The sequence below is a fragment of the Elgaria multicarinata genome, chromosome 3, assembly GCF_023053635.1.
Source record: "Elgaria multicarinata webbii isolate HBS135686 ecotype San Diego chromosome 3, rElgMul1.1.pri, whole genome shotgun sequence".
NCBI lineage: Eukaryota > Metazoa > Chordata > Lepidosauria > Squamata > Anguidae > Elgaria > Elgaria multicarinata.
This window is the reverse complement of record NC_086173.1, coordinates 160,696,299-160,717,186: the sequence shown is the minus strand read 5'-3', so window position 1 is coordinate 160,717,186 and position 20,888 is coordinate 160,696,299. Positions and strand designations below refer to the sequence as shown.

General features: G+C 46.8%; 1 protein-coding gene across 2 annotated transcripts; it reads right to left on the bottom strand.

Moving 5' to 3' along the window:
• Positions 1 to 3,567: 3,567 nt before the first annotated feature.
• Positions 3,568 to 14,066, bottom strand: LOC134396215 (zinc finger and SCAN domain-containing protein 21-like). 2 transcript variants are annotated; one of them, XM_063122632.1, is made up of 4 exons: positions 13,984 to 14,066; positions 6,319 to 7,154; positions 4,967 to 5,096; positions 3,568 to 4,408 (listed from the first exon to the last, which is right to left on the bottom strand). In XM_063122632.1, exons 2-4 carry the CDS (start codon positions 7,078 to 7,080, stop codon positions 3,699 to 3,701), a joined length of 1,602 nt encoding a protein of 533 aa, XP_062978702.1. In that variant the 5' UTR covers positions 7,081 to 7,154; positions 13,984 to 14,066; the 3' UTR covers positions 3,568 to 3,698. The 2 variants fall into 2 exon arrangements, with proteins under 2 accessions (XP_062978702.1, XP_062978703.1); XM_063122633.1 differs by having other exon boundaries at positions 3,568 to 4,375.
• Between the last annotated feature and the right edge of the window lie 6,822 nt (positions 14,067 to 20,888).

The following is a 20,888-nucleotide window of genomic DNA, read 5'->3' as shown; positions in this document are numbered from 1 at the left end:
TCTCTCTCTCCCCCCCCCCCCCCAACAATTCTGGATTTATTATTATTTATTTTTATCACACCATCTATGGATACAATTGAGTTTTTTACAGTCATAAAATAGCATGAAGGGGCAGGTTTCTGCTCTGAGTAGCTTACAGTACAAATGTCCAATGGAGCATAACATTTTAAACTCGACTGCGATGAAGACAGCAAACTGAGGACAGAAAGAAAAGTCTGAAGAGAATTTTCTCTTTAAAAAGAAGAAAATAAAGGCGTGAAGATGCCCACTCCTGTGCTAGGTGCTGTACATGCTGCAACCTAGGCTACTTGCAACAAAATGGCCAAAATTCGATAAATACTGAGAGCCATGTGTAAATGCTGGCAACCCCTGACGAATTGTGTTTCATGTCCCAAAATATTCCCTTCTTTGTTTAGACATCTATCCGTCAATACAGTCGATTGCATTTCGGTGACCGGACATAAGAAGAGTGCAGGACACGGAATAACGGGCTCAAGTGACAGGAAGCCAGACTCCGGCTGGACATCAGGAAAAACTTCCTGACTGTTAGAGCAGTACGACAATGGAACCAATTACCCAGGGAGGTTGTGGGCTCTCCCACACTAGAGGCCTTCAAGAGGCAGCTGGACAACCATCTGTCAGGGATGCTTTAAGATGGATTCCTGCATTGAGCAGGGGGCTGGACTGGATGGCCTTATAGGTCCCTTCCAATTATTAGAATTATTACATTCTATAAGAGCCCTACTGCTGGATCAGACCATAGGTGTGCACAGCACATTTCATTTGGGTGTACACCCAGGGGATTTTGTTTTAAAGGTGAACACTTATTGAATACGCAATCATAAAGGACATTTTTTATTCGTTTATTTATTGAACATGGTAAACAATGAGGCCCTACTACACGTTTGGCTTGTCTGTCTGTGGGAGGGCCATTGCAGGTGAGGCGAGGATTAGAATTCCAGCCCACAACCTCCTTAGGTCATTGGTTCCATTGTCGTACCGCTCTAACAGTCAGGAAGTTTTTCCTGATGTCCAGCCGGAATCTGGCTTCCTGTCACTTGAGTCCGTTATTCCGTGTCCTGCACTCTGGGAAGATCGAGAAGAGATCCTGGCCCTCCTCTGTGTGACAACCTTTCAAGTATTTGAAGAGTGCTCTCATGTCTCCCCTTAGCCTTCTCTTCTCCAGGCTAAACATGCCCAGTTGTTTCAGTCTCTCCTCATAGGGCTTTGTTTCCAGACCCCTGATCATCCTCATTGCCCTCCTCTGAACGCGCTCCAGCTTGTCTACGTCCTTCTTGAAGTGTGGTGCCCAGGAGATGTTTATTGCTTGAGACATTAGGGCGTGCCTGGGCACACCCAGCACACCACTTGTGCACACCTATGGTTCAGACCAAAGGTTTATCTACTCCAGTGTCCTGTTTCCCATTCAGATGCATCTTATTGTTTTACTATGATTGTTTTACTATGATTTTATTAGATTGTAAGCCTATGCGGCAGGGTCTTGCCATTTACTGTTTTACTCTGTACAGCACCATGTACATTGATGGTGCTATATAAATAAATAATAATAATAATAATAATCTTGGAGATGCTATGGTAGGGCAACAGTCCTCTCCTGGTGCTGCTCCTGAACCTAGCCATGGCATTCAGCTAACAGTCTTTCACAAATTTATCCGAACCCCGTTTCAAAACCAACAAAGCCAGCAGTCATCGCATCTATCAGCAAATCCAATCATTCCCTTTATTTCTAATGTTCAGGCGTGAGTGTCGTTGTCTATGTAGCCAGAGAGAGGGTTCAGCAGGCTTGGGGGAACTCAGAGATTTGTTGAACTACGAAGATGTTTAGAGAGGAGGGAAAAAGAACTCAAGCAAGGAGAAACTCCCCTAAACAACCCAATAGGGACAGTGTGTGCTCAATGGCTACCTGGCCGTGGGGAGCAGGGATTGGGAGTGGAAATCCAGGTGGGAGGGACAATGGAATGAAAAGTCCAGGAGGAGGGCACTGTACTGGAAAACTCTGTGCTGCAACTTTTTGTTGCAGGGCCCACCTGTAAGGTAACTATACATTGTATGAAGAACATCTCTGCCCTGAATCTACTGCCCATCAATTTTAATTGGGTGTCCCTGGCTTCTCCACACCATGCATAATGTTATGTACCTCTATCATGTCCCCCATCATTCGCCTTTTTTTTTAGGGCCCCCCCCCAACACTTTACTCCCATAGGGAAGTAATCCACCCCCCCTGATTTGTTTGCCTGCTTTTTTTTTGGACTTTTCCCAGCTTTTGCATGTATCTCATAGAATAGTAGAGTTGGAAGGGGCCTAAAAGGCCATCGAGTCCAACCCCCTGCTCAGTGCAGGAATCCACCCTCAAGCATCCCTGACAGATGGCTGTCCAGCTGCCTCTTGAAGGCCTCCAGTGTGGGAGAGTTCCATTGTCGTACTGCTCTAACAGGAAGTTTTTCCTGATGTCCAGCTGGAATCTGGCTTCCTGTAACTTGGCTTCCGTGTCCTGCACTCTGGGAGGATGGAGAAGAGATCCTGGCCCTCCTCTGTGTGACAACCTTTTAAGTATTTGAGAAGTGCCACCATGTCTCCCCTCAATCTTCTCTTCTCCAGGCTAAACAGGCCCAGTTCTTTCAGTCTCTCTCCATAGGGCTTTGTTTCTAGACCTCTGATCATCCTGGTTGCCCTCTTCTGAACACACTCCAGCTTGTCTACGTCCTTCTTGAAGTGTGGTGCCCAGAAGTGGACTCAAGATGAGGCCTAACCAGTGCTGAATGGAGGGGAACCAGTACGTTGCATGACTTGGAAGCTATACTTCTATTAATGCAGCCCAAAATAGCATTTGCTTTTTTTGCAGCCACATCACACTGTTGGCTCATAATCAGCTTGTGCTCTACATTCGGTTTGAATCTCACTCTAAACTATAGTTTAGCATGAAAAGAAGAGCCTAGGCAGCTCTCTGCTCCCTTCTGTTTCTCCTGCGCAGCTGCAAGGAGGAAATCGGGAAGTGTTGCTTTCGAGTTCAATTAACCATGGTTTAGTGTATAGTGTATTGCCAGAATTGTAAACTGTGGTTAATCTTATCTCTGGTTTGTTTGAAACAAGCCAGCTTCTTAACCCACTGTTTGAAGTTGGCTTGTTTCCAACAAACCAGAGTTAAGATTAACCACAGTTTGTTGGGTTCTATGACATGACAAGCCACGGTTAATAAAATGTCAGTGATCTCTCACCATTGGCCATGCTGGCTAGGGAGCTGTAGGCCAAAACATCTGGAGGGCCAAAAGTTGATCACTCCTGTGCTGTGCTATAGTTTTGTGTAATGTTAGAACCAGGCTGAAGTTTTACTCAAAATAGAAGACAAGGGTCCCATACAGAGCAAACGTATGAAATTAATGGTCTGTGGAAATTCTCTGTGGAAATTGTTCCCATTTTTGCATTAGTCTTATTGGTAAGATTCCCAGTAGCTTAGGAATGAGTTCCAAAAAGAAGCAAAAATAGCCATGGAAGGAATGGAGAACATTCTTTATTGTATTAGCAAGTAAATGCTCCTGCATTCTACAATATCTAAAAATATGACATTTCTGACTGAAGCTTATCCCAAGGGAGAAATTACTCATCGCCAATACTGATCTCCCACTAGAAGCTCCACCGCTACCATCACCCCAGCAAAGACAGTCCAAGCACCTGTACAGCTAGCGTGCTGCCGTGTGGATTCTCTGGTGTCTATTAAGGCACGTGTTGCGAGAGAATCTTTTCCCACACACTGTGCACTCGTGCGGCTTTTCCCCCGTGTGGATTCTGCGGTGTGTGTTAAGGTTTGCTTTCTGGCTGAAGCTTTTCCCGCAGCGCAAGCACTCGTAGGGCCGCTCCCCGGTGTGGATTCTCTGATGAGTGTTAAGGTAAGAGCTGCGAGAGAACCTTTTCCCGCAGGTTGGACACTTGTGAGGCCGCTCGCTTTCGCATCTTTTACGGTGGCCAATGAGGTGGAATTTCTGGCCGAATCTTTTCCCACAGTCCGAGCACTTAAAGGGTTTTTCTCCTGAGTGGATGTTTTCGTGTTTAAGCATGTTTGGGCTCTGACCGAATCTTTTCCTAAATGCATTGCAGAGGATTTGTCTCTTACCAGTGTGAATTCTCCTCTGGTAGCCTTCCTCCTTCAAATCCTGGAAGGGTCCCCCAAACGGAATAGAAATATCGATGCCTTGCCCCGAGTCAATCTCTGGATGACTCACTGTGGTATTTCCCTGCTCACAAAACTGGGTGACACACTCTCCCGCATGCCAAACCGATGTCCCATGTGCCGACAATCGCTCCAAATCATCTGGCACATATTTCTCTCCTTTGTTGAGGCTCATCCACCCTTTAGCTCCTGAAGGAGAGAGAACAAAATTCTCTGTTTTCGCTGCAGAGGAAAATAATGATCAATAATAATAACAATAAAAAAGTATGCGCGTCTTCATGTGTCAGTGTCATAGCACCCAGATGGTGAAACCGAGACACCTGAAACATGGCATGCATACTAAGAGGACCCTACAGAATGTGTACGTTGGGGTTATTTTGTTTTTAAAACCCATTCATTAACATTAATTAATATAAATGTGTCCATGTGGTTGAAGCCTGCAATAATTAACTTCAGCCACTAGAGGGAGACTTCCCAAAACACCCTGTAGTTTTGTAGTCATTAACCACGACACTACATTGGCTCACCCAATAATTTTTGGGAACTGTTTTGTGAACTGCTAAAAAAAAAAAATATTTCAATGCCCTCCAGGTGCATTGGACTACAACTGCCATCATTCCCAGTCAGTATGGCCATTGGCTGGGAATGATGGGAGATGCAGTCCACCTGGAAGCCGTTAGGTTGGGAAAGTCTGATTTTATTCATTCGCTGCATTTTCATCCAGTTTTTCAGACAATTGCCTCCCAAAGTGGATTAGAATTCAACGATTTTCATTCTCACCCATCAAGATGGCCTCTCCGTTGTCGGCTTCCTGCTTGGTCTCCTTGCGCATCTGTCTGGGGCCAGGGTCGGATGGGACCATTTCCGGCTGGCAGAAACTCAGAACCACCTCCTCAAAGGGTGTCGTTACCTGAAAGAGGAGGGAAGGTTCCTGTCAGAGCAGCTGAAGAAGAGGGCTTGGGACTTACTAAAAGAAGAGGTCCTTAATCTTTCTGGGTTAGTCAGCACATTTAGAATTTTGAGAGAGTGTCACGGGCCCTCTCACAAAATGGCTGCCATGGTGGGTAGGGTTACCATATGAAAAGGAGAACAGAGCTCCTGTATATTTCACAGTTGCATCGAAAAGGGAATTTCAACAGGTGTCATTTGTATGCATGCAGCACCTTGTGAAATTCCATCACAACTGTTAAACCTGCAGGAGCCTTGCCCTCTTCTGTATCTGGTCACGCTAAGCAGGGCTCCTGCAGCTTTAACTGTGATGAAGAGGAAATTTCACCAGGTTCTCCATATGAAAGAACTGGGCATGTTTAGCCTGGAGAAGAGAAGATTGAGGGGAGACATGATAGCACTCTTCAAATACTTAAAAGGTTGTCACACAGAGGAGGGCCAGGATCTCTTCTCGATCCTCCCAGAGTGCAGGACACAGAATTACGGGCTTAAGTTAAAGGAAGCCAGATTCCAGCTGGACATCAGGAAAAACTTCCTGACTGTTAGAGCAGTACGACAATGGAATCAGTTGCCTGGTGTGGTTGTGGGCTCTCCCACACTAGAGACCTTCAAGAGGCAGCTGGACAACCATCTGTCAGGGATGCTTTAGGGTGGATTCCTGCATTGAGCAGGGGGTTGGACTCGATGGCCTTGTAGGCCCCTTCCAACTCTGCTATTCTATGATTCTATGATTCTATATACAAATGACACCTGCTGGAATTCCCTTTTCTATACAACTGTGAAAGGTACAGGAGCCCTGTCCTCCTTTCTATACGGTCACCCTAATGGTGGGCACGGCTGGTTATACTCATTTCCCACAAGCCACAAGGGTGAGACTAACATGAAAAGTAATTTGTCCAAGAACCTAAGTTCAAGGCAGAAGTCAGCTGAGCTCCAAAACGCATTACTTTGAATCCAAATAAAGTTGGCGCTAGAGAGCAGCACTTTGCATTGCAGCCTGCCCATTAAATATTATTTTATTCTTAGAAATCTCAAAATCAAATGCAAATCAGGAAGAGCAGAGAGGCCAGCAGGTGCCAGAGAGGTGTCTGGGGCCACACAGGTGCCTGCAAACATCATATTTATTTATTATATTTTTATATTGGAGACCCCAGTGTTCTTAGGGATCAAATTCTTCCTCTCACCTGTGTTTTCTGTCGCTCTGCCTCTCGCTGCAACCGCAGGAAATCCTCGGCCAGGGCCACTGCCTGGGAGCAGGTCTCCGGGCCTCGTTCCCTGACCCAGCTCTGGATCTCTGGGGGCAGGACAGTCAGGAACTGCTCCAGGATGAGCAACTCCAAGATCTGCTCCTTCGTGTGCCTCTCAACCTTCAGCCACCGACGGCAAAGTTCCTGGAGGCGGCTGTAAGCGCCCCTGGGCCCCTCGGCCTCCTGGTAACAGAAGTGCCTGAAGTGTTGGCGATTCTTCTCCCTGCTGGCGATATCCCCTCGCAAGATGGCCGCCTTCACTTTCCCATAATCCTTCCTGTCTCGGCCCTCCAGCCTGCGAAAGGCCTGCTCGGCTTCTCCTTGGAGGGCTGGCAGGAGTCGGGCCGCCCACTCTTCTTTGGGCCACCGGCAGGCCTGGGCCACTTGCTCGAAGGAGACCAGGAAGGCTTTTGCGTTGTCCCATGGGGTGGGCTCCTCCGGCAACTGTGCGGCCCCCCAGCCAGTGTGAGGAGACTCCACCTCCTTCAGGAACTCCTGCCACTGCACTTCCCAGCGCTGAAGGATTCCCTCGCTGGCCTCCTGTTTCACCTGCTGCACCGGCATTTTTTGCAGGAATTCCCGGATGCAGCCCCTCTGGATGACGTGGGGGGCTTTTCTTGCCCCCTCTGATCCCTCCACCAGCTTGGGGCCTATTTGGCTTTGCTCCTCCATTTTCATCCCCGGCAGACCTCTCAGCATCAAAGGCACTCAAACACAATGAGGGAGTAAATTGGTAGATTTGAGCCTGAAGACCAGAGTGAGGGGTTCCTTCCCTGGGTGGAAGACATGTGAAAGAATTAGCCACAATTCAGACAACACTTATTTATTTATTTATTTATTTATTTTATTACATTTTTATACCACCCAATAGCCGAAGCTCTCTGGGCAGTTCACAAAAATTGAAATCATGAAGAGCATAAAAACAACCAACAATCTAAAAACACAAATACAAAATGCAATATAAAAAGCACAACTAGGATAAAACCACACAGCAAAAATGGATATACAGTATTTCTTCGATTGTAAGACGCCATCGATTGTAAGACGCACCCTAATTTCAGTACCACCAACAGAAAAAAAAACCAACCCTAAGACACACCCGCGATTCTAAGACGCACCCCGTTTTTAGAGATGTTTATATGGGGAAAAAAGTGTGTCTTAGAATTGAAGAAAAATGGTAGGTTAAAATATGGAATTAAAACAGCAAAGTTTAAATTTAAGTTAATAGGTGTTAAAATACTGAGGAAAAAAAAAGGTCTTCAGCTGGTGACGGAAGGAGTACAGTGTAGACGCCAGCCGAACCTCTCTGGGGAGCTCGTTCCACAGCCGGGGTGCCACAGCAGAGAAAGCCCTCCTCCTAGTAGCCACCTGCCTCACTTCCTTTGGCAGGGGCTCACGGAAAAGGTCACTTATAGGGTGACCATATGAAAAGGAGGACTGGTTCTGCATATATTTTTTACAGTTGTATCGAAAAGGGAATTTCAGCAGGTGTCATTTGTATGTATGCATGCAGCACGTGGTGAAATTCCCTCCTCGTCACAACCACTAAAGCTGTAGGAGCCCTGCCTAGCGTGCATGACCAGATATAAAAGAGGGCAGGGCTCCTGCAGCTTTAATGGTTGTGATGAAGAGAGAATTTCACCAGGTGCTGCATGTATAAAAAATGACAACTGCCGAAATTCCCTTTTCAATACAACTGTTAAAGATGCAGAAGCCTTGTCCTCCTTTTCATGTGGTCACCCTACATACTCTTGGAACATAGGAATGAGTGAACTGGTTGGTTTTTCGCTTTCTCTTGAATTTGATTTTTTTTAAAAAAATAATAATCTCAAATTCATAAACGTTGGTAAATTCTTTTCAAAAATGGACTGAAATGGAATTCTCACCCATCTGCACTGGCTAAATTCAATAGGTACAGAGCTCCAAATGACAGCCCAGATACATGCAACGGCCAGGAGTGCTTACTATCAGCTTCAGCTGATACAGCCGCTGCGCCCATTCCTGGAGTTGGAAGACTTAAGGTCACGCACGCGCTGGTAACTTTGAGGCTCGACTTCTGCAATGCGCTCCACATAGGGCTACCTTTGTGCCTAGTCCGGAAACTTCAACTAGTTCAAAATACGGCAGCCAGGCTGGTCACCGGTACACCTAGGGGTGACCATATTACACCAGTCTTAAAATCTCTGCACTAGCTGCCAATTAGTTTCCGGGCGAAGTATAAAGCGTTGCTTATCACCTTTAAAGCCCTACATGGTTTGGGTCCAGGCTACCTGCGGGATCGCCTTCTCCCATACAATCCGCCCCAAATACTCAGATCCTCTGGGAAGAATTTACTTCAGTCAGCCACAAGTAGGCTGACAACTGTTACCCAGAGGACCTTCTCTTCTGCCGCTCACAGGCTGTAGAAAGGCCTGCCGAGAGAGATTCGCCAGCTTAATATTCTTTCTGAATTTTTATTTTAAAAAAAGCTATAAAGACTGACCTCTTCTGACAAGCCTACCCAGTCGAATTTTATTTGACTGTTATTTTAATATTGTATCAGTTTTATATGTTTTTAATCAGTTTTATGTATTTTATAGTATTTTTGTATTTGCTGTTGTTCTCCGCCTTGATCCAGAGGGAGAGGCGGGTAATAAATAAATATATTATTATTATTATTATTATTATTATTATTGTTGTTGTTGTTGTTGTTGTTGTTGTTGTAAACCACCCAGAGTGCTTCAGCTATGGGGCAGTATATACATATAATAAATAAATAAATAAATAAATATTATGATTATTATTCCCAGCATGGAGGCAAGCCTGCCGTAGAGGTTAGAATGTTGGACTGGGACCCAAGAGAGATCCGGGTTCTAATCCCCACTCAGCCATTAAGCTCGCTGGGTGACATTGGGCCAGTTACTGACTCTCAGCCTAACCTACCTCTCAGGGTTGTTGTTGTGAGGATAAAATGAAGAGGAGGGCCATGTAAGCTACCTTTGAGTTCCTTGCAAGAGGAGGGAAAAGGTGGGACGTAGATATAATAATAATAATAACAATAACAACAACAACAATAATAATAATGGTAGTCATGTTTGGGCTCCTGTTGAGTGCCCACTGGCAAGAATAGGGTGACCATGTGAAAAGGAGGACAGGGCTCCTGTATCTTTAACAGTTGTATTGAAAAGGGAATTTCAGTAGCTGTCATTTGTATATATGGGGAACCTGGTGCAATTTCCTCTTCATCACAACGGGTAAAGCTGCAGGTGCCCTGCCCTCTTTTAAATCTGGTCACTCTAGTATAGCTCCTGAACCTTTAACTGTTGTGATGAAGAGGGAATTTGACCAGGTTCTCCATATATACAAATGACACCTGCTGAAATTCCCTTTTCTATGCAACTGTTAAAGATACAGGAGCCCTGTCCTCCTTTTCATAGGGTCACCCTAGGCAAGAACCCCCTGGAGTCGGTCTTCCTCTTCGCCATGGCAACCTGCTTGTTCACAGGCCTCTCGCTCTGGCCCAGGCAACGGTGTTAGTGAGAAATAGGAGCTGTGAAGGCCACAGCCTTCTTGCTCCTTGGCTCTCTGTTTCTCAAGCAAGCAAGTGACAGCAGTGAGGAGGAGGAGGAAGAGGAGCAAGAAGGCATCTTGCCAGGATCGGGCCCTGGTTAGCAGGTTTCTCTTCCTGGATACTTTTCTCATAGTCACGTTGGATGGTGTAATATTGGGTGTAACACGAAGCCTTAGTTACTGGCAGGAAACGCTTTAGGGCACAATCCTGTGCATGTTTAGACAGGGTAGGGTGACCCTATGGAAAGGAGGGCAGGGCTCCTGTATCTTTAACAGTTGCATAGAAAAGAGAATTTCAGCAGGTGTCATTGTTATGCGTGCAGCACCTGGTGAAATCCCCTCTTCATCCCAACAGTTAAAGCTGCAGGAGCCCTGCCCTCTTTTGTATCTGGTCACGCTAGGCAGGGCTCCTGCAGCTTTAACTGTTGGGATGAAGAGGGAATTCCACCAGGTGCTGCATGCCTACAAATGACACCTGGGCAGGATCTACACTACTCTTTATAACGTTTTATAACAGTAGCGACGACTGTTGGGGCCCAGAACACAGTCCACCTGCAGTTTTCAAAGTGTCATATCCAGCTTGGTGTAGGTCTGGCCCCGCTGAAATCCCCTTTTCTATTCAACTGTTAAAGATACAGGAGCCCTGTCCTCCTTTCCTTAGGGTCACCCTAAGACAGGGTAAAAAAAAAAAAAGCACTACAACTCCCAGCATTCCACCAGCCAGCCATGTTGACTGAGGCATGCTGGATATTGCAAGATTTTTGTTGTTGTTGTCTACAGATTGCATCCTCAAATTACAATAGGCTGGTATTTGGGTCATTTTAGCCAAGCCTCTTTTGACTTTGGCTTCGCGCACCACTGGAATGCACCCCAGCCCCAAGAGCTTCTCTGATATTGAATTCGGCCCCTAGGCTGAAAGAGGTTGGACACCCCTGAGCTAGGGTGACCCTATGAAAAGGAGGACCGGGCTCCTGTATCTTTAACAGTTGTATTGAAAAGGAAATTTCTGCAGGTGTCATTTGTATATATGGAGAACCTGGTGAAATTCCCTCTTCACCACAACAGTTAAAGCTGCAGGTGCCCGGTCACTCTTAGTATAGCTCCAGCAGCTTTAACTGTTGTGATGAAGAGGGAATTTCACCAGGTTCTCCATATAAACAAATGACACTTGCTGAAATTCCTTTTTCAATACAACTGTTAAAGATACAGGAGCCCGGTCCTCCTTTTCACAGGGTCACCCTACCCTGAGCTGCATGTGAAACCAATTGGGAAAGGAGGGCGAGTTAGGAAGAGAGAGAAAAGCTGACTTAATGCTGTAGTCACACTGTCTGCATTTAGTCACAGTCTTAAAATGAAAAGTCAAAGGAGACTGCAGACTTGGCTGGATTAGGCTCCCTGCGGTGCTGTGCCGGTTACATCTAGTATTGCTGGGACAAAGAATGAACGAAAGGCGGGTACTGAAAATATCACCTCTGGCAATTACCCAGATCCCGAAAGATTACCTGGATCACTTTGAAATGTGTTTTAATCTCAGTGATTCATCCATGTCGTTACATACCATATTTCTTCGATTCTAAGATGCACTTTTTTCACCATATAAACATCTCTAAAAATGGGGTGCGTCTTAGAATCACGGGTGTGTCTTAAAGGTTTTTTTTCTGTTGGTGGTACTGAAATTAGTGTGCGTCCTACAATCGATGGCGTCTTACAATCGAAAAAATACGGTAAGTAAATAAATAAAACTGGGGAAAGATTATTTTTCTACCAGCTGGAAATGGGGCTTTATTTTTTTGAGGGTCAGCTCCCTCCATCCTGTAGGTCATAGGTTGGCTCCCTTTTAAAAACAACAACAACTAGAATTAGGGTGCAATCCTATGCATGTTTAGACAGGGAAAAGTCCTACAAGTCTCAGCAGATTTTTTCTGCCGAAACATGCATTGAAGAAGTCACCAGCTTTTGTCTTTCCTCCTAAATCTACTGGCCAGTATTAAGGAGGGTGACGTTTTCCCCACCATCCTTTTTCTGCAGTAAAACAAAACCCTCTGGCTTGATTTTTCAACCCATCACCCAGGTCTTAAAGGCAAGGAAGTGTAAGGTTGCCAGCTCTCCTGAAAAAAACAGCAGCCAAGGCTAGTCCTTTCACTTTAAGAGAGCCTTGATTCACAGAAATCAGATTTTCACAGTCTGCATATGAGGAGAAGAAGGAGGAGGAGAGAGATCATTGTTATTACAACAATAATAATAATAATAATAATAATAATAATAATAATAATAATAATATCCAGCCTGCAAAAAAAATAATAACATTTTTTATTATCACCAACGTCAACATCCAGACTATGAAAAGCTAATAATAATAACAGCAACTACAACATTCATTTTTACCCCATCTCTTCTCTAAGGAGCACTGTACATTGTTCAGCTCCTCCCTATTTTATCCTCACAGCAACCCTGTCAGGTAGGCTGATTTAGAGTGACTGGCCCAAGGGGACAGCCATCTGTCAGGGATGCTTGAAGGTGGATTCCTGCATTGAGCAGGGGGGTTGGACTCGATGGCCTTAGAGGCCCCTTCCAACTCTACGATTCTATGATTCTGTGACTCAGTGCGCTTCATGGCCAGGGGAGGATTTGAACCCAGATCTCTAGGACCATAGGAAGCTACCTTCTCCTGCGTCAGATCCCTGGCCTATCCAGCTCCGTATTGCCTGCAGCAGCCTTCCCCAATCCGGTGCCCTCCAGGAGTTGCATCCAGATTGATGCTGGATCAGTGGCGCTGGCGGAAGTGGGCTTCCCTGGCCATGGCAGACCGCCTAAAAAAAGGCTGCACAGAAACTCAGGGTACCCTGCCGAATGGGGTGAGCTGTGGTGTGAAAGGGAGGAGAGATCCCCAAAAACCAGAAGCAGGAGGGAAATCCTGGGTCCAATCCCAGATGTGTTGGACCCCAACTGTGGATGGGGGATGCTGGAAGTTGTAGGACACACAGAAGCACCAAGTTCTAGAGTATTGCGTCCAGTTCTGGGCTCCACAATTCAAGAAGGATGCAGACAAGCTGGAGCGTGTTCAGGGGAGGGCAACCAGGATGATCAGGGGTCTAGAAACAAAGCCTTATGAAGAGAGACTGAAAGAACTGGGCATGTTTAGCCTGGAGAAGAGAAGATTGAGGGGAGACATGAGAGCACTCTTCAAATACTTAAAAGGTTGTCACACAGAGGAGGGCCAGGATCTCTTCTCGATCCTCCCAGAGTGCAGGACACAGAATAACGGGCTCAAGTTAAAGGAAGCCAGATTCCAGCTGGACATCAGGAAAAACTTCCTGACTGTTAGAGCAGTACGACAATGGAATCAGTTACCTGGTGAGGTTGTGGGCTCTCCCACACTAGAGGCCTTCAAGAGGCAGCTGGACAACCATCTGTCAGAGATGCTTTAGGGTGGATTCCTGCATTGAGCAGGGGGTTGGACTCGATGGCCTTATAGGCACCTTCCAACTCTGCTATTCTATGATTCTATGTGGGAGGCTGATCTCTGCACGGTGTTTCTCAACACTGCCTGGAGATGCCAAGTATTGAACCCCGGCGCCTTCCGCATGCCTCGAGCCTGAATTTAGGACTCTTCCCCTAAACCCTGCTCTGACACCACTAAAAGATCCCCATTACCGGCTGCTGTTAAAGGGACATTATTTACAAGGGAGAATTCAAAATTGGTCACCCCAAGTCCGGTGCTGGGGGAGGAGGAGGAGAAGAGACTCTCTCTCCGTCTCTTTCTTCCCCACATATCCACCTTTTTTTTCTCCAGTTTTCTTTCCACGCACCAAAGAATCCCCCGCACCCGTTTTTCTTCCTGATCCTGCACTTTCGATGCAACATTTAGTTTAAGCACAAATACAGATTTGCACACGCGCACATTTGTATACACGCGCACTCATGCTTGTATAAATATAGCTACAAACAGATAAATACCTACACACACACACATCTCTATCTATCTATCTATCTATCTATCTATCTATCTATCTATCTATCTATCTATCTATCTCACACACATGATTGACTCACCCAAGTCCCCCCAAAATCACACTCCTTGGCAGGATTATCCAGGCTCCTAAAGAGGAAGGGACAGTACAGGAAGTGAGCGTGTGACTTTTCACATCCTGGCTCAGCTCTCTGTCTCTCTCTCTCTCTCTCGTTCGCACACGCTCACATGCACACGCACACACAGAGGCACACACACTTCCGCATTTCCACTCTAACCGGTTTTAAAAGGGCCTCCCAGCACCTCTCTGGGTTTAACCCTTCTAATACCCTTCACCGGGCGGCCGTGACGATGCCGAAGCATTTGCGGGCGCTGAACTGATCTACTCTCTTCCCGTAAAAAGGAAGGTTACAGCAGCTGGGATTGTTGAGCTTGGAGGAAAAGGGTGAGACATTATGCCTGGAGTGGAGAATGTGAACAGGGAGACATTTTACAAATTATTATTATTATTATTATTATTATTATTATTATTATTATTATTATTATTATTATCTTCCTTCCTTCCTTCCTTCCTTCCTTCCTTCCTTCCTTCCTTCCTTCCTTCCTTCCTTTCTTATGTTCTTATGATGCATGGTGTGGAGAATGCGGATAGGAAGACTTTCTTCTTCTTCCTTTATCATACTAGAACCCAAAGGGGTCATCCCGTGAAATTGACGGGTGGGAGATTCAGGGCAGATCAAAGGAAGGACTTCTTTTTCGCAATGCGCAAAGTTAAACTACGGAACTCGCTGCCACAAGATGTTGTGACGGCCACCAATTTGGGGGTGTTTAAAAAGGGGTTTGGACAAATTCCTGGAGAAGAAGGGTATCAATGGCTACTAGCCCTGATGGTTGTGTGCCATCTCCAGTATTCGAGGCAGTAAGCCTGTGTGCACCAGTTGCTGGGGAACATGGGTGGGAGGGTGCTGTTGCATCATGTCGTGCTTGTTCATCCATGGCCGATGGCTGGTTGGCCCCTGTGTTATTGGAGTGCTGGCCTAGATGGACCCTTGGTCTGATCCAGCAGGGCAATTCTTATGCTCTTATGACGCATGGTGTGGAGAATGTGGATAGAAGACTTTTTTTTCTCTTCCTTTCTCATAATACTAGAACCCAAAGGGGTCATCCGGTGAAATTGACGGGTGGGAAATTCAGGGCAGATCAAAGGAAGGACTTCTGTTTCACAATGCGCAAAGTTAAACTATGGAACTCACTGCCTGTGCCACAAGATATATTGACGGCCACCAATTTGGATGGTTTTAAAAGGGGTTTTGACAGATTCATGGAGGAGAAGGGTATCAATGGCTTCTAGTCCTCATGGCCAAATGCTACCTCTGGTACCAGGTCTCTCTCTCTCTTTAAACTACATTTATATTAAGCTAGGGTGACCATATGAAAAGGAGGACAGGGTCACCCTAGTTTTGACGAAATAAGCCAGGAGCAGGGAAATCCAGCCATGCCTCCTGCCCCGGGCCACATCCTCAAACTGCCCACTGAGGGAATAAGAGAATAGGACTAATCCGATGCAGATGACCTTGGCAAATGAGTTGTTGAAGAAAGTTTCAGAAGTTCTTCTAACCTTTCCCCTTGGGGGAGTCACTCCTCCCCCCTTGATCGTTTTGGTTGCTCTTTTCTGCACTTTCCCCAGCTCTATAAAATTGGTGGGAGATCCAGGAAAAATAAAAGGAAGGACTTCTTCACACAGCACATAAATTATGGAACTCACTACCACAAGATGTAGTGATGGCCACCCATTTGGATGGCTTTCAAACGGGGTTGGATAAATTCCTGGAGGAGAAGGCTATCAAGGGCTACTAGCCCTGATGGTTGTGTGCTATCTCCAGTATTCGAGGCAGTAAGCCTGTGTGCACCAGTTGCTGGGGAACATGGGTGGGAGGGTGCTGTCGCATCGTGTCCTGCTTGTCCATCCCTGGCTGATGGCTGGTTGGCCACTGTGTGATCAGAGTGCTGGACTAGATGGACCCTTGGTCTGATCCAGCAGGGCTCTTCTTATGTTCTTATGTTCGCCCTTCCCCAATCTGGTGCCCTTCGAAATGGCTTGGACTACAACTCTCATCATCCCCCAGCCATGGGGATGATGGGAATGGTAATCCAACCCACCTGGTGGGGTGCCAGGTTTGGGGATGATTTAGACGTTCAGGAAACGTTTGACAAAAATCACACACAGAGACATTCACGAAACCTCACAACCAATTAAATGTGTAAGAGGGGGGGTTTAAAAAAGAAAAAGTCAAAAGAGTGAAGGAAACTGACTTTAATAAGGTATGGAATATATAAGAAAACAGAACGCTGGTGCTTTTCAGTCCAAAACCATGGCATCTCCCCTGAAAGCTTCTCTCTAAATCAGCCTTCCTCAACCTGGGGCGCTCCAGATGTGTTGGACTGCATCTCCCAGAATGCCCCAGCCAGCTCTGGCTGGGGCATTCTGGGAGATGCAGTCCAACACATCTGGAGCGCCCCAGGTTGAGGAAGGCTGCTCTAAATATTTCAGCCGCTTCTCTCTTCTGTAACAACCACTTTCTCGGGGCCAATTAAGAACAGAGGTTTTTGCCTCAGACCAAGGTCATGTGTGGGTTCTCTGATGTCTGCTAAGGATTGTTGCATTGGAAAATCTTTCCCCACAAAAATAGCACACAGGTACGGTTTCTCGCCCGTATGGATTTTATAGTGCAGATTCAGGCTGCATTTATACGGGAAGCTTTTCCTGCAGTATAAGCATTCGTAGGGTCTCTCCCCGGTGTGGATTCTCTGATGAACAATTAAGTCAGACCGGTAACGAGAGCCTTGCCCACACACCAGGCATTTGTGTGGTTTCCCTTTGATGTGCGTTCGTTGATACTCAAATGAAACAAGATTGTGTTTGCTGTTCTTATTAGCGTTGCTAAGATTTAGCTTCTTGTCAGTTGGTATCGTTTGTTGGATTATAGCATCGTGAAGATCCGGATAAACTCCTTCATAAGGACTGGATTGACGGTGGGCCGTCTTCTGGAATTTTGCCCTGTGCTGATTCTCAGTTGTCCTTTCCTGCTCGGGACACTGATAAAAGACCTCTTCTGCTTTCCACATTGACGTCCCACATGGCTCCACGCTCTCTAAACAGTCTGGTGCGTTATCGGCCCCCTCTTTGACGGTCAACCTGCCTTTACCTACCAGAGAAATGAGAAAGTCCCAAATCCAATCTAATCCCTGAACTACTGGGGTGGGTGGGAATGGGGTAGATCATTGAGTTAGAATGATAAGTGATTAGAATGTTGTTTAATTCTGGGGGATCTGAGTTCAAAACCCCGCTCGGCCATGAACCTCATTGGCCAGTGACATAGAATCATAGAATAGCAGAGTTGGAAGGGGCCTACAAGGCCATCGAGTCCAACCCCCTGCTCAGTGAAGGAATCCACCCGAAAGCATCCCTGACAGATGGTTGTCCAGCTGCCTTTTGAAGGCCTCTAGTGTGGGAGAGCCCACAACCTCCCTAGGCAACTCGTTCCATTGTCGTACTGCTCTAACAGTCAGGAAGTTTTTCCTGATGTCCAGCCGGAATCTGGCTTCCTTTAACTTGAGCCCGTCATCTCCCAAAGCAGCCCACCTCACAGGATTTTTGTGAAATAAGATGGGAGGGGAGTAGGGGTGGGTGGGAACCATGCGTCGTGGTATGAGCTCCTTCAAGGAAAAATGGTAACCACCTTCCACAAATCGGAGGCAGGGAACCTGTGGCCCTTTAGATGTTGTGGGCCTCCAACTCCCTTCAACCCCAGACAGAATGGCCAATATTTATTTATTTATTACATTTGTATACTGCCCAATAGCCGAAGCTCTCTGGGCAGTTCACAAAAATTAAAGCCATAATAAAACAACCAATGGATTGTAAGGGATTGTGGGAGTTGTAGTCCAATGACATCAGGAGGGCCATAGGCTCTTTATCCCTGTTATAATAAACAAGCACTCTGTGGCAGTGAATTCCATAAGTTAACTAGTACATTAAGGCAGGGTGTTGAACCGCAGGCCTATGGGCCAAATCTGGCCTTCCCGGGGTCCCAATCCAACTCTGTGCAGTTTCTCAGATGGCCGTAGCTTTGGCCCTACCTCCTTCCCCCCACCCCCATCATCTGGTGGTGTCCTAGCTTTTGCGCAGTTTATTCTCATTCTGAAAGTCGAAATGCCTCTCCTAAGGCTTCGTGATTGGCAGGAAGTGCTTTCAGCTAAAACAGGCTGGTGTTTGGGCAGATTTTGGCCCCGCCCCTTTTGCCTTGGCCCGGCCCACTGCTGGAATGCAGCCCCCGAGAGCTTCTCCAGAACGGAACGCAGCCCTCGGGCTGGAAGTGCTTCTGCACCCCTGTTGTAAGAACATATGAAGAGCCGTGTGTCTTCCGCAAGGACCCTGAGTAGGGTGACCATATGAAAAGGAGGACAGGGCTCCTGTATCTTTAACAGTTGTATTGAAAAGGGAATTTCAGCAGGTGTCATTTGTATATATGGAGAACCTGGGGAAATTTCCTCTTCATCACAACAGTTAAAGCTGCAGGTGCCCTGCCCTCTTTTAAATCTGGTCACAGTATAGCTGCAGTATAGCTCCTGCAGCTTTAACTGTTGTGATGAAGAAGAAATTTCACCAGGTGCGACATGCATACAAATGATACCTGCTGAAATTCCCTTTTCTATGCAACTGTTAAAGATACAGGAGCCCTGTCCTCCTTTTCATATGGTCACCCTAACCCTGAGGCCTCTTTGACTGGCTGCCGCGTTTCATCATCGGCTCATGGCCTCTTTCCTCCCCATCCCCATTTGGGAAATCGGAAAACATTTTCCGCTTCTTCCCCTAGGGATGATTCAACCCAAACCGGATGACCTTCCCAGCTCCTGTCGGCTTTCCCCCAGGGCTCAGTTTAAAAGCTGCTTTGCTACCATTTTTATGATAAGTGACAGCAGTGTGGTTCCAATCTGTAAGGTGACCATATGGAAAGGAGGACTGGGCTCCTCTACCTTTAACAGATGCATAGAAACGGGAATTTCAGCAGGTGTTATTTGAATGCATGCAGCACCTGGTGAAATTCCCTCTTCATCACCACAGTTTAAGCTGCAGGAGCCCTGCCTAGCATGACCAGATACAAGAGGACAGGGCTCCTGCAGCTTTAACTGCGGCGATGAAGAGGAAATTTCACCAGGTGCTGCATGCATACAAATGACACCTGCTGAAATTCTGTTTTCAATACGACGGTTAAAAATACAGAAGACCAGTCCTCCTTTTCATACGGTCACCCTAGAATCATTCTGGTTCAAGTGGATCCCGCCCCACCTGTACCGGCCTGGCCTATCCCAAAATGTTCCTCAGTACCTAACCAATCTGAACCACCGTCACTATACTCTACACCAAGGTAATGCCCCAAACGGCAATGTAAATGCTGGGTGCCGTTAAGTCGGTGCGAGACCCTCTGAAATTTCAAGAATCGCCCATTCAAGAATCCCGTCTCAAAGACATTCACAGCCACGTCCTCACATGGGGTCAGCACCTGAAAAAGCCAAGGAGGTCCCTCTCAGGGTTGCAAGGCGGAGCGGAGATGGCAAGCAACAGATCTTAAGGAGCCTTGCAAATAAGCCCACAAAAGTTACTAGCCTGTCGGGGAAAAGAGTTACGAGCCTGCTAAAGAGACTAGTGGCCTGTGTTTCCATGCTGGCCGCAGAACAAGAAAAGCTCCCTCCTCTGAAGAAAACGATGGAAATGCAGACTAGGGCAGGAATATTCTATCAAGCAGACTGACAAAAGGCAGATAAAGCAATTTGCCCCTCCTCCACCCACCTGTTCACTCGCCTACGTGGAATTCCTGTGCACCTATGGTGACCAGGCGAATGGTTAGATACAAGCCTGGATGTAAAGGACCACCTTCTCCCACACGAGCATCACCCAATGTTAAGATTACAGGCAAGCCCCCCCACCCCGCCTTTTGAAATGAGGTGGCCGGTGATGTGAGAGAGGGCCTTTTTGGCTGTGGCACCCCACATGGAGGGTCCCATCGTCCAGGAGATGCACACAGTGCCAAATCTGAAACCTTCCCAATGTCAGGTGAAGACCAGGAGAGAGAGAGGCGCAAAGTGGACATCAGGGCCTGCTCCAGTTCAATTTTTCCTCTCCCACCTGCAGGGCTATTTACTAGGGTGGCCAGGTGGCCTACTTTACAAAGGACAGTCCTCTATTTTGAAGGCATCCTCTCTTTGAAGGACCCTTCCAAATGCTGGTGATTTTTGACCTGGCCGGTATTAATCCCTCAAAAATGACCACCTTCACGTTGCCATAATTCTCTCTGTCACTGGCTTACAACCTCCAAAAGGCCTGCTCAGCTACTCCTCTGAGGGCTGACAGAATCCGGACTACCCACTTGGGCTACCAGCAGGACTCAGCCACTTGTTCAGGAAGGCCTTAACATCATCCCAGGATATGGGCTGCTCCGGCAACTGCGCCCCCCACCCTGAGAGAGAAACCTCCATAGTCTACAGCAGCTACAGGAGAAAGGGGCTTCCCTCCTCTGGCAGCTGGCTTCGTTTCTACGCTGGGCCTGAAAAAGCGGTGCAGGAATCCATCCCTTTTTGCGACATCCCACTCAGTCACCTGCATGCATTTCCTGTTCGCCTAGGGCGACCAGGCTAGTGCTTAAAGACAAGCCTGCTTTTTAAAAAAAACTCATTCAGTTTATAATTTTGTCAGCTAGAGGCAGGTATCCAAACTGGACAGCCACATCCAAGTTCTCGTCTTCCTACACTGAGATGGGTTCAAAGATCTCAGCCTATGCTCCATCAGAGGCTGTGGCCCTCACCTGATCTTCCTGTCTCAGGGACTCTTCCTGTCTCAGTAGAAAATCCTCGGCCAGGGCCACAGCCTGGAAGCATTTCTCAGGACCGCATTCCCTGACCCAGTTCTGGATCTCCGGGGGCAGGACGG